General features: G+C 36.6%; 1 protein-coding gene across 1 annotated transcript in view; it reads right to left on the bottom strand.

Moving 5' to 3' along the window:
- The window catches only part of NXPE2 (neurexophilin and PC-esterase domain family member 2), a 32,495-nt gene extending 19,890 nt beyond the window's left edge, over window positions 1–12,605 (bottom strand). The window contains 2 exon segments of the mRNA XM_007196542.2: window positions 11,492–11,597; window positions 12,580–12,605. Of these exon segments, the coding sequence (XP_007196604.2) occupies window positions 11,492–11,597; window positions 12,580–12,605 (132 nt within the window).
- Window positions 12,606–13,242: the final 637 nt, after the last annotated feature.

Here is a 13,242-nt window from a genome sequence, read left to right as displayed (position 1 = left end):
TGATTTGCATTTCTCTGATAATTAATGATGTTGAGCATCTTTTCATATGATTTTTGGCTATCTCTGAGGGACGTTTTTGATTGTCACAACTAAAGCAGAGTGGGGGTTTGTTGGAGGGTGGGGAGGCTGAAGAGTTGCTGCTATCATCTAGTGGGTAGAAGTCAAGGTGCATTATCTGACAATGCACAGGACAGCCCCCAAAAACAAAAACTGATTGGACCAAAATATCAATAGTTCTACAGTTGAGAGACCTGCTCTACAGGAAATACCTGAGTGGGAATTACAAGGGTATATGGTAAGTAAATGTATCTTTAACTTTACAAGAAACAGCCAAACTGTTTTCCAGAGTGGGTATATTTTTTGGCATTCTCACCAGCAATGAGAGTTCCAGGAGTTCCACATTCTTACCAGCAGTTGATATTGCAGGGTTTTCTTTAGTTGTATTTTTTGCCATTCTACTAGGTACATAGGGACAGCTCATCAGAGTTTTAATTTGGATTTCCTTAATGGCAAACCACATTCATTATATATGTTTTAATTTGCTTATTTGCTAGCCATATATCCTCTTTGGTAAAGGATCTATTCAAGCTTTGGGGCCCAATTGTTAATTGAATTGTTTGCTTTCTTACTGTTGAATTTTGAGAGTTTCTTATACAGTTGACCCTTGAACAATGCGAGGGCTGGGGTACCAACCCTCCACGCAATCCAAAATCCGAGTATAACTTATAGTTGGCCCTTGGTATATGCAATTCCTCCACATCCTTGGTTCCACATCCATAGATTCAACCAACTGCAGATCGTGTAGTACTGTCATGTTTACTATTGAAAATATCCTCATGTAAGTGGACCTGTGCTGTTCAAACCCATGTGATTCAAGGGTTCGCTGTATATTATGGATACAAGTGCTTTGTTGAATGTGTGATTTGCAAATATTTTCTCCCAGTCTGTAGCTTGTCTTTTCATTCTCTCAACAGTGTCTTTCACAAAGGAAAATGTTTTAATTTTGATGAAGTCCCATTTATCACTTTTTAATTTTATGGGTTGCGTTTTTAGTTTTATACTTAAGAAATCTGACTAACCACAGGTGGTTAAGATATTCTGTTTTCCTTAAAACTTTTGTGGATTTAGACTTTATATTTATCTCTGATCCACTTGAGTTAATTTTTGTATAAGGTGTGAGGTTTAGGTTGATAATTCATTTATTACCATAAGGATGGCTGATTGTTCTAACCATATTGTAAAATTTTCATTTTTCCATTGAATTGCCTTTCTACATTCATCAAAAATCAAGTAGCCATATTTGTATGGCTACATTCCTGGAATTTCTATTCTGTTTTACTCGTCTTTGTATCCATCCCTTCATTAATTCTGTACTGTGTCAACTATTGTAGCTTTATAGTAAGTCTTGAAATTTTTTAGTGTGGCCTCCAACTTTATTCTTCTTTTTAAAACTTGCTTTGTCTATGCTAGTTCCCTTGCTTTTCCATATAAATTTTAGAATCATCTTGTCTAGATCAACAAAAATTCCTGTGAAGATTTTGTTTCAAATTGTGTAAAATCTGTAGTTTGGAGACAGTTAACATATTAAATATTGAGTCTTCCAATCCGCGAACACAATATGTCTCTCCATTTATATGTCTATAATTTTTTTTCATCAGTGTTTTATAGTTTTCAGACTACAGATTCTGCCCCATTTTGTTAGAATTTTATCTCAGGATTTCACTTTTTAATTTCTTGTAAATGGCATTGTGTGGGGTACTTTATACTGTTTATTTCTAATTTTTCATTGCTAAAAATACAATATATAGAAATACAATTGAATTTTATGTTGACCTTATATCCTATGACCTTGATAAACTTGCATAGTACTTGTAGAAATGTTTTTGTAGGTTCTTTGGGATTTTCTATGTAGACAATCATGTCATCTGCAAATAGGGACAGTTTTATCTCTTCATTTCCAACCTACATGTGCTTTACTTCCTTTTCCTTCTCTTACTGCAATGGCTAGCCCTTCCAGTATGATGTTAAACAGAAGTGTTGAAAAGGGACATCCTTGCCTTCTTTACGATCTCAAGGATAAAGTATTCAATCTTTCACCATTAAGAATGATGTTAGCTGTATATTTGCTATGGATGTCCTTTAATGAATTAAGGAAGCTCTTTTTCATTCCAAGCTTCCTAAAGGTTTTGTCATAAATGACTGTGAATTTTGTCAAATATTTTTTTTCTGTATAAATTGATATGATCAGGTATTTCTTTTTCTGTAGCCTGTTGACATGGTTGATTATACTGATTGACTTTTTAAAACATTGAACCAGCAATTGTATTCCTGGGATAAAACCAAGTTGGTCATGGTATATTATTCTTTTTATATATTGCTATATTTGATTTGCTAATATTTTGTTGAGAATTTTTGCACCTATGTTCATAAGGAATATTGGTCTGTTATCTTATTTCCTTGTACTGTGTTTGGTTTTGGCATCAGGGTAATGCTGGCCTAATAAAATAATTTGGGAGCTTTCCTTTCTCTTCTATCCTTTGGAAAAAGAGATTGTGTAAAATTGGTGTTATTTATTTTTTAAGTGTTTGATAGAATTTTCCCATGTAACTATCTGAGCCTAGATACTTCTTTTTCAGAAGAGTTTTAACTATGAATTCTATTTATTTAATTGATTTAGGACTATTCAGAACATCTATTTATTCTTGGGTGACTTTTGGTAGTTTGTGGTCTTTAAGGTATTCATCCATTTTATCTAAGTTTTCAAATTTATATTCATAAAGTTTTCTGTGGTTTTCCCATATCATCATTTAATGTCTGTGACTTCCATTTGTCAATTCTCATATTGGTTATTTATGCCTTCTTTTTTTTTTTTTTTCTTTATAAGTTTGGCTAAAGTTTTATCAATTCTAATAATCATTTTAAAGAACCAACTTTTGTTCTATTGATTTTCTCTATTGTATTCTCTATTGTATTCTGTTTTCAATTTTAATGATTTCTACTGTAATATCAATATTTAGTATTTCCTTCTTTCTGCTTGCTTTTTATAGTTCTTTAAGGTGGAAAATTAGATTATTGATTTGGTACCTTTCTTCTTTTTTAGAACAACCACTTAATGCTATAAATTTCACTCTAAGTACTGCTTTAGCTGTGTACAACAAATATTAGTGTTATATTTCCATTTTTGTTTAGTTCAAAATGTTTTCTAGTGTCCCTTGAAACTTATTCTTTGATTCATCAATTATATAGAAGTGTGTCATTTAATTTCCAAATGTTGAGAGTTTTACCAATTATTGTTCTGTTGCTGATTTCCAGGGTAATTTCATTATGTCAAAAAACACACTTTGTGTAATTTCAATTATTTTAAAATCTGTTAAGGTCTGTTTTATGACTCTAGATATGTTCTGTCTTGATGAATGTTTCATGTGCACTGAAAAAATCATGTATTCTGCTGTTGTTGGGTGAAATGTTATATAAATGTCAAGCAGATCCAGTTATTGTATTCCTTAGTTCTTCTATATTTTTGCTGACTGTATTAGATTCCTAGGGCAGCCATAACAAATTGTCACAAACCTGGTGGCTTAAAACAACATAAATTTATTCTCTCACAGTTATGGAGGTCAGAATTCTAAAATCAAGATGTCAACAGAGAAGATTCCTTCTGGAGGCTCTGAGGGAGAGTATATTCCATGCCTCTCTCCTGGCTTCTGGTGGATGCTAGCAATCCTTGCTATTCTTGACCTATAGATGCATCACTGCAATCTCTGCCATCATCTTCACATCACCTTCCCCTTGTGTGTCTTCTCCCTTCTCCTCTTTTAAAAAGATACTTGTCATTAGCTTTAGGGTCCACCCTAATCCAGGATGATCTCATCTCAAGATCTTTAACTTAATTACACCTGCAAAGAGTATTTTTCTAAATAGGTTAGATTCAGAGGTTTCAGGCAGACATATCTTTTGGAAGGGAGGGCCACCTTTCAACCCACTACACTGACTTTCTGTCTACTTGTTCTATCAATTACTGAGAGCAATGTAGGAGTCAACAATTTAACTTTGGATTTGTCCTTTTTTTCTTTCATTTTTATGTGCTTTTCTTGAAATATTTTGAAGTTGTCAGTTGTATACAAATGTATGGTGGTTATAAATTTAGGATGAATTTATTCTTTTATCATTATATAATGATCCTATTTACTTCTGGTAGTTTTTCTTTTTCTGAAATCTACTTTGTTATTAGTAAATCCATACAAGCATTATTTTGGTTGATATTTGCATGGCATATCTATTTCCATCATTTTACTTTTAGCCTACTTGTATTTAAAATGGGTGTATTATAAATAATTTATGGTTAGTTCACTGTTTTTTTAACCCATTCTGAGTCATTGTCTTTAAATTGGTATGTTTGGACTACTTATATTTAATGTATTTATTGATATGTTTTGACTTAGGGCTGCCATTTTACTTGTTTTCTCTCTTTTTAATTCTTCTATAACGATCTTGAAATATACCCAGAGTGCTCTCTTCTCCTTAAGCTTTGCCCTCAAGGGAAACTATTTCACCAGAACTTAAATTACTTGGGTTTACCAAAGCCTAACCAACCTGAGGGAAGGAAAATACCCAAATCCAGCTACCCAATAGATCATGTCCAGCTTTCAATAAAATATTACAAGGGATGCACAAAATAAAACAAAAAAAAATACACAGTCTAAAGCAACAATATGGGCATCAGAGCCAGACTCAGCTATAGTAGAGACTTTGGAATGATCAGACCAGGAATTAAAAATAACTATAATTAATGTGCTAAGGTTCTAATGGGAAAAGTGGGCAACATACAGGAACAAATAGGTAATGTAAGCAGGGATATGGAAACTCTAAGAAAGAATCAAAAAGAAATGCTAGAAATAAAAAACACTGTAAGAGAAACAAAGAATGACTTTGATGAACTTGTTAGTAGGCTAAACACAGCCAAGAAAAGAACCAGTGAGCTTGAAGGTATGTCAGTAGAAACTTCCCAAACTGAAAAGCAAAGGCAAAAAGGAACAGAACACCTAAGAACTATGGGACAAATATAAAAAGTATAGCATACACATACTGGAAACATCAGAAGAAAAAGAAAGAGAAAAGAACAGAAGAAATATTTGAAATAATAATGGCTGAGAATTATCCAAAATTAACAACAAACACCAAACCATAGACCCAGAAAACTCAGAAAACACCACAGAAGATAAATAATTTTAAAAATCTACACCTAAGCATATCATCTCAAAGTACAGAAAATCAAAGACAAAGAGAAAAATCATGATAGAAGCCAGAGGGAGAGAAAACATCCTACCTATTGAGGAAAAAGAATAAGGTATCTGTGTTTCTATTGCACAAAACTTATGCATATGTTAGGTTACATGGCAAAAGGAAATTAAAATCAAAGGTGCAATTAAGGTTGCTAATCAGCTGACCTTAAAATAGGGAATACTGAATTATCCTGAATTATCCAGGTGGGTCAAAAGTAACCACAAGAGTCCTCAAAAGTAAAAAAGAGAGGCAGAAGAGGGAGAACCAAAGAGATGGTGGTGTGAGAAGAACTTGGCCCAAAGTTGAAGATGGAGGAGCCAGAGAAAACAGATGAGCTCTAGAAGCTAGAAAAGGCAAGGAGATGAACTCTCCCATAGAGTGTCCAGAAGGGTGCGCACACTGCCAGCACCTTGATTTTAACCCAGTGAGGTTCATTCTGGAATTTTGACCTCAAGAAACATAAGATAATACATTTGTATCATGTAAGCCACCAAGTGTGTGATAATTTGTCACAGCAGCAGTAGAAAACTAATACAATTATAACTACTGTTTTAAAGTTTTTGATAATTTCAACATCTACATTATCTCAGGGTTGGTGACTTTGCTTATTCTCCTGCAAGTTGTAATTTTCCTGGTTCCTCATATGCTGAATAGTGTTGGCTTATATTTGGATATTTTAACTACTGTGCTGTGAGATTCTGGATCTTGTTTAAACCCTAAAGATAATGTTGATTTTTTTAAATCAGGCAATTGATCTAGTTAGGTTAAAGCCATTAGTTCCAACCCACCTTTTGTGGGCTCTAGTTTCAAGGTCTGTTCAGTTCTCAAAACCTTTGGCTGTACTGTTTGAATCTGTCCCATGCATGTAACATCCAGTGGTCAGTCTGGGACCTGGGCAATGGTCCAGCCTGTAACTGAATTCCCTAAGCCTTTAGTGTGCTATTTAGGGTAAGAGTGACACATGCTAAACTCAGAGCTGAGCCCAGGAGTTCATCCACCTCTTTATGGGATAACTCTTTTGAGCTTTGTCTTTGCAATCTCCCCAAACCTTTCCCATTCTATGAGATCCCTACTTTTGGTCCTTCAGCCAGACAAACGGGGCAAGAAGAAGGTTTCTCAGCCTGAGTGGGAAACCTAATGTGTTTCCCTAGAATTCCTGTAGCACCTGAGATCAGGCAGGAACATTTGGACAAGGTCTGATAAAGGCAAGCTGACCACCACATGAGGTTCTAAACTCTTAAGGGAAATATGGTTTGTGTAAGATTCAGTGTGTAATGAGATTTTTAACTTGAACAGTAGTATAGCAATGAGGGAAAACTTAACCTTTTATTTTTAGACAATTGTAAATTCACATGCAGTTGTCAGAAATAATAGAGAGACCTCATATACCCTTTACCCAGTTTCCACAATGATAACATCTTGTAAAACTGTAGTAAAATATCACAACCAGCATATTGACACTGAATATAGTCAAGATACAGAACATTTCCATCACCACTAGCCTCCTTCATGTAGCCCTTTTTAGTCACACTTACTTCCCTTCCAGGTCCACCCCTCCTTAATCCCTTAACCCCTGAAAACCATTTATCTGTTCACTATTCCTCCATTATTTCAAGAATATTATGCAATGGAATCACACAATATATGAACCATAAATATGAGTGAGGAAAAACAAATAATTTTGTGCCTGACCCTTAAAATGAGTCATATAAAGGGGAAAGTCTCTTTAAAATAGTAGTAGCAGGATTCAATAATAATTCAATAATAGTAGATCAGGATTCAATGCTCAGTTTCTCTTAGCCCAGTTGCCTCATTCTTTTAACAACCTGTTTCAAATATATTTTTTTCAAATATAAATATTAGGGGTATATATATTTCAAATATATATTAGAGATAAATATATAGTAAATACATATAAATATATAATTCAAATACGTATATATTTCATATATATAGACACTGATACATAATTTTTCAGAAGACTCTAAGATCTTTTGTTCTCCATGATACAGCTGACCAAATATCACTAATTACTACATAATCTTATCCATCATTTTCTAGTCATTGATACCTTCTACTCATTGCCTGAAAATTTTGAAGAAACTGACTTATAGTCTTCATCATTAAAAATCCTTATATCATCCAAGTAGACCTCAATGTCCAGGAGGCAACTCCTCCAATACCTAAATTTTTTTGTTCCTTAACCTCAGCTTTAGAAATCTAAAAAAGTAGTCACATGGCAATTCAACTTTCTGTCACCCTGCCCTATTTAATTGTACCATACCATTTTTTTCTGCTTCCAATTTTTTCCTGTTAACTTCTTTCCATAAGAATTTAAATGCATTCACGTATCTCTCATATTAAAAAAAGAACTGCTATACTAACTTTTGCTTATTCCCTATCCCTACCCAGTTAAACTTCTCAGGAGTTCTCGTCAATCACTTTCTTTCCTACCACTCACTTCTCAGACCAGTGCTTTTTTTGTTCTTCGGGGCAATAGCACTAGCAACTTTTTTTTCTTTTTTTAAATTTTTATTGGGGTATACTTGATTTACAATGTTGTGTTAGTTTCAGGTGTACAGCAAAGTGAATCTGTTATACATATACATATATCCACTCTTTCTTAGATGCTTTTCCCATATAGGCCATTACGGAGTATTGAGTAGAGTTCCCTGTGCTATACAGTAGGTCCTTTTCTTTTCACTCTGTAGCTCACTCAAGGAATTGTCACAGACACCAATGAGTTAAGCTGCCATTTATATGCTGATGATTCCTAAATCCATTTTCCTAAACCACGTCTTTCTTAGCTTCAAATTTCTATATTCAAGTCTACTGAAGAAACATTTCCATTTAGATGACATAAAAGCACCTCAAACATAAACTGTTCGTATCTAAACTTACCTTTTTTCTCCAAAACTACTTCCCCTACTCTGTTCTATACTTCAGTGAATGGCATCACCAGCCATGTACTTGTACATATCTAGAATAATTCCTGCTTAATTCCACCTCCTCACCCCCTCACCACAGTCAATCTATTTCTGTCAATTCTGTCTCAAATTCATTGACTTTTCTCCAACCTCATTGTTAGTACCTTATTTCAGGTCACCATTACCTCTCACCTAGATCACTGAACAGTCCTTATTTTGTAATTTAACAGTTATTTATTAAGCACCTACTATGTGCCAGCCATTGTTCTAGGCACTTGGGATATACCAACAAATAAATATAGATTAAAATCCTTCTCTTATGGAGATCACCTTATAGCAGGTCAAGATAGACAATAATCAATGAACATAATAAATAAGTAAATTATATAGTATTTTAGAAAGTTAAAAGTCAAACAGAGTAAGGGAAACACTAAGAGGTAGGGTGGGGGCTGTTTCTAGTGCTAAATAGAGAGGATGACATTTGAGCAAAAACCTGAAGGAAGAGTGTTAGCCATGTGAAAACCTGGAGGAAGAACAGGCAGAGGAAACAGCCAGTGCAAGAATGCCTTGGGCCAGGCTTTCTGTACCCTTTAATAAAAAAGCCTGACCGAGACACTGTGCCAGGAAGTCTGGGCCCTGACATGTTCCCACTGAAGTTGGGAGCATGGCATTTTTATTTTAGAAATATAATCTCAGACTCCTGAACATAAAGATGATGTCCTATATTTCTGTATCCCTAATACCTAGTTCAGCCCCGACACACAATCTATACTCAACAAACGTTTGCTGAATGAATGATTAGAGCAGGCCGAGACTGGGAGCCAGGGAAATTAATTAGAGGACTATTTCCACACCATAGATGAGAAATGACAAAGGACTGGACTAAAGCAAGACTCTGGGGATGGAGATAAAAGGATAGATTTGAGAGAGATTTAGGAGGTAGAATTTGTGAGATTAGCGGCTGATTGCTTGTGGAGAGAGTTTTGGCTTGGTTGACTAATGGGCTGTGGCAACAGAGGAGAGAGCGGAGAAAGAGCAGAGAATTTGTTTCTGGGTGATCCTGTTTTGCCAAGGAGGGTGGTGAAGAGGAGCGTAAACTCAGTGTGCTTTTCTTTGTGTTGGAAGAGTGGAACTAGTGGAACTGAGGTGGAGATATCCGATGAATGTATTGAATAGTGGGGCACAGAAGAGATCTCAGCTCTGGAAGTACATAGGCAGCGATTCTCAAACTTCAGTGGACATGTGAATCAGCTGAGGGACTTGTTAAAACTTTATCATTTTATTTTTTTATTGAAGTATAGTTGATTTACAATGTTGTGTTTCTGGTGTACAGCAAAGTGATTCAGTTACATATATATTCTTTTTCAGATTCTCTTCCATTATAGATTATTACAAGATATCAATATAGTTCCCTGTGCTATACAGTTGGTCCTGCTGTTTATCTTTTTTTTTTTTTTTTTTTTTTGGCTGCGCCGCATGGCATGCTGGATCTTTAGTTCCCCGACCAGGGATCAAACCTGTGCCCCCTGCAGTGGAAGAGCAGAGTCTTAACCACTGGACCCTCTATTGTATATATAGTAGTGTGTATCTGTTGATCCCACACTCCTAATTTACCCCACCCCCGACCCCACTTTCCTCTTTGGTAACCATAAGATTGTTTTCTATGCCTGTGAGCCTATTTCTGTTTTGTAAATAACTTCATTTGTATCATTTTTTTAGATTCCACAAATAAGTGATATCATATAATATTTGTCTTTCTCTGTCTGACTTGCTGAAATGAACTTAGTATGATAAACTCTAGGTCCATCCAGGTTGCTGCAAATGGCATTATTTCATTCTTTTTTATGGCTGAGTAATATTCCATTATATAAATGTACCACATCTTCTTTATCCATTCATCTGTGGATGGACACTTAGGTTGCTTCCACGTCTTGGCTATTGTAAATAGCGTTGCTATGAACATCAGGGTGCATGTATCTTTTCTGATTAGAGTTTTCAAAACTTCATTATTTTAGTCTCAAGTCCAAAGATTTCTTTTTAGTAGCTCTGGAGTAGGGCTCAGGAATCTGCATTTTACACACACATGCACAAACACAGGTGTTCCAGTGCAGAGAGTGTCCAGACCTCGCTTTTTTTTTTTTAATTAATTAATTTATTTATTTATTTATTTTTGGCTGTGTTGGGTCTTCGTTTCTGTGCGAGGGCTTTCTCTAGTTGCGGCAAGTGGGGGCCACTCTTCATCGCGGTGCGCGGGCCTCTCACTATCACAGCCTCTCTTGTTGCGGAGCACAGGCTCCAGACACGCAGGCTCAGTAGCTGTGGCTCACGGGCCTAGTTGCTCCATGGCATGTGGGATCTTCCCAGACCAGGGCTCGAACCCGTGTCCCCTGCATTGGCAGGCAGATTCTCAACCACTGCACCACCAGGGAAGCCCCAGACCTCACTTTAAGAAATACTAATATTGGTGGTGGGTGGGACCTGAGCCTATGAATTAAAGGGTACAAGCATGAACGAGAAGAGGATTGATGGAAGAAATCTAGAAAACACATATTTACAGAGAGGACTCACAGAGATAAAGCTTCTGAGCTGTGGTTTGAGAGCTCTACTATTTACCAGTTCACATCATCGTCTGAACATCCTACATTTGTGGTCCTTCTTGTTTGGAGCTGAGGGTTTGTATTAGACAAAGGTGAAATAGATACTTTGAAAAGAAGTTGGGTTCAAATTTAGAAGAAGGTTGAATAGCTAACTAAGGAGTTGATCTCCTCAGCGCTACCATCTGTGAAAGCCATTGGTGAAAGTTTTTGATCAGGTCAAGAAGATGATGAAAGCAGAATTTTCGAAAGATCGGATTTGTACTAAATGGTTGAGAAGAGGAGAAAGTAAAGCAAAATCAGTTTTTAAAAAAGACTGCAGAAAGGGAAAATCAAAAAATGTGAACTGAACTATGTAAAGAATTTTTTAAAACCCTGTGAAAAAAGCAGGGGCTGACACAGAGATTTAATTGGATTGGAGGCTCAGAGGTCAAGGTCGGAGAGAATGTTTAGAAGGGATGGTTAGCAGGGCCAGACACTACAGAGACAGCAGTAAATCCACCTGCCACTGAAAAAAATAATAATAATAGAATACATGGTGTCAAAGGAATAACTGCTGAACAAAGGGCCCTCTCATCCACATCTGTTGCTAAGATAACATGCTTTTAACTTTTAATTCTTGCATTGATCACACTGAGCATTCAAAGTCACCCTTTCTGAAATTCTGAAAAAGGAAACAATTCCTACCTTTTCAAGGTCTTTGGAAGAGAAGTAAATGACCCAGAAAACTAAGATAAACATCAACGTCAGCAGAAATTTACGAGCTACAGCATTTGGAAACAAAGCAAGAATCCTGTAAGAGAGGACAGGAGAAATAATCACACATTAAATCAAATAAATATAACATTGCTGTGTATACCTAGGTTCCTCCTCAGTACTTTTCCAGAATAGGGTTATGTTCTGTACAACTGCTCTCTTCTGGGTTTCCAGGAAATTCCATCATATGTTCTATTAGAAATCAGAAACAATTATCCTCCCCAAAGCAGAGAGCTGAACTGGGTGAGGCAGGAAAGAACTCCTGGTTTCTGACGCTCAGATGAACTCTTTCGTTTGGAATCACATCAGGGCTCTGAGCCTTTTCTCTCATGACTGTTTACCCCAAGAAACACTTTTTTTCTGGTGCCCTCTGATGAATTCTGATCTCTAAATCTCTCTCAGATACACACACACACGCACACACGCATGCACACATGCACGCACATATGCATTATCTGGTATCCACTCTCCCTGGTCTTACATGCTTCTGGGGACTTCCTTCTAAATCTCCCCTTTGTTTTCTTAGGCAGCTTGTTTCCACCTCAGGTTTTTAATCACCTCATGCTAAAGTAGTTGAGAAACATTGCCATAAAGGGCAAGAGTGTATTCTTTAGAGAAGGTCATTGTTGAGTGGCCAGAATTTTAGTTTTTGTTTTGCAAACCCAGAATACCAAAAGTATGTGCCAAAGAGTTAAATTACAGCAGCGTTTCCCAAACTTCTTTTGCCTGGGACCCACAGTAAGAACATCATATCAAATCTCATTTCAGGGCACACACACACACACACACACACACACACACCCCAAAGTTTCATAAAACAATCCTTATCTTTACTGCATGCAATGTACTGTGATATTTTCTAGTTATTGTATTTTACTGTATACTACTCTATTCCATTTTTAAAGTATATTTCATGCCCAAATAAGATAATTTTACTATCCCCTAAAGGGTTGCAATGCACCATTTGAAAAGCACCAACTGGTCTATGGTTCTCCCGCCTGTCTCTGCCAGTACGGTACCTATGGATGAATATCTCCTCCATCATATTCTCATATTTTCTCACAGGAATTACAGCCCTCCGGAGTTTCTTTGGTTAAAGCAGTCTTTGCATTTACTTCGGGACTGGAGTCTCCCTATAAGCTTCACTGATCAAAAGCTGAAATGCCATTTGTGGCCAGAATGTGCCCGGTAGAATCACAGCCCTCCCCAGCGATGAAATGCCCTTGCTCACTCCACAGAGCCAGAGAAAGAAGCCAGGAGGGAGTTCGTTTTAGAGAACGGACATATCTAATCCAAGCGCAGGGTCACCTTTGGTTGCGGTCTTACGTAGTTATTTATTTACTTATTTACGTAGTGGATTTCCTTTGCTTATGCCCTCGTTTCGCTGTCATGTGGAATTAGTCACTTCCACAGTAGCAGAAGTATCGGGAAAACTGCAAAGAAGGAAAACAGAAGCCCTCGTCCACGGTTCTTGAATGACTGAGATTTGATTTGGCTGGTTCTTCTCAACCTTTGGAGTGTGTTCTTTGGAAACACTTTCCCTTGGTCTAAACAACTGCATCCATTAAGCACTCCAACAATGATGTTTTAAATTAAATCTCAGGGGACTTCCCTGACGGTCCAGTGGATACGACTACTCCACGCTTCCACTGCAGGGGGCGCGTGTTCGATCCCTGGTCGGG

The sequence above is a fragment of the Balaenoptera acutorostrata genome, chromosome 9 (assembly GCF_949987535.1).
Source record: "Balaenoptera acutorostrata chromosome 9, mBalAcu1.1, whole genome shotgun sequence".
In the NCBI taxonomy this organism is placed as follows: Eukaryota; Metazoa; Chordata; class Mammalia; order Artiodactyla; family Balaenopteridae; genus Balaenoptera; species Balaenoptera acutorostrata.
This window is presented reverse-complemented; position numbering and strand designations above follow the sequence as displayed.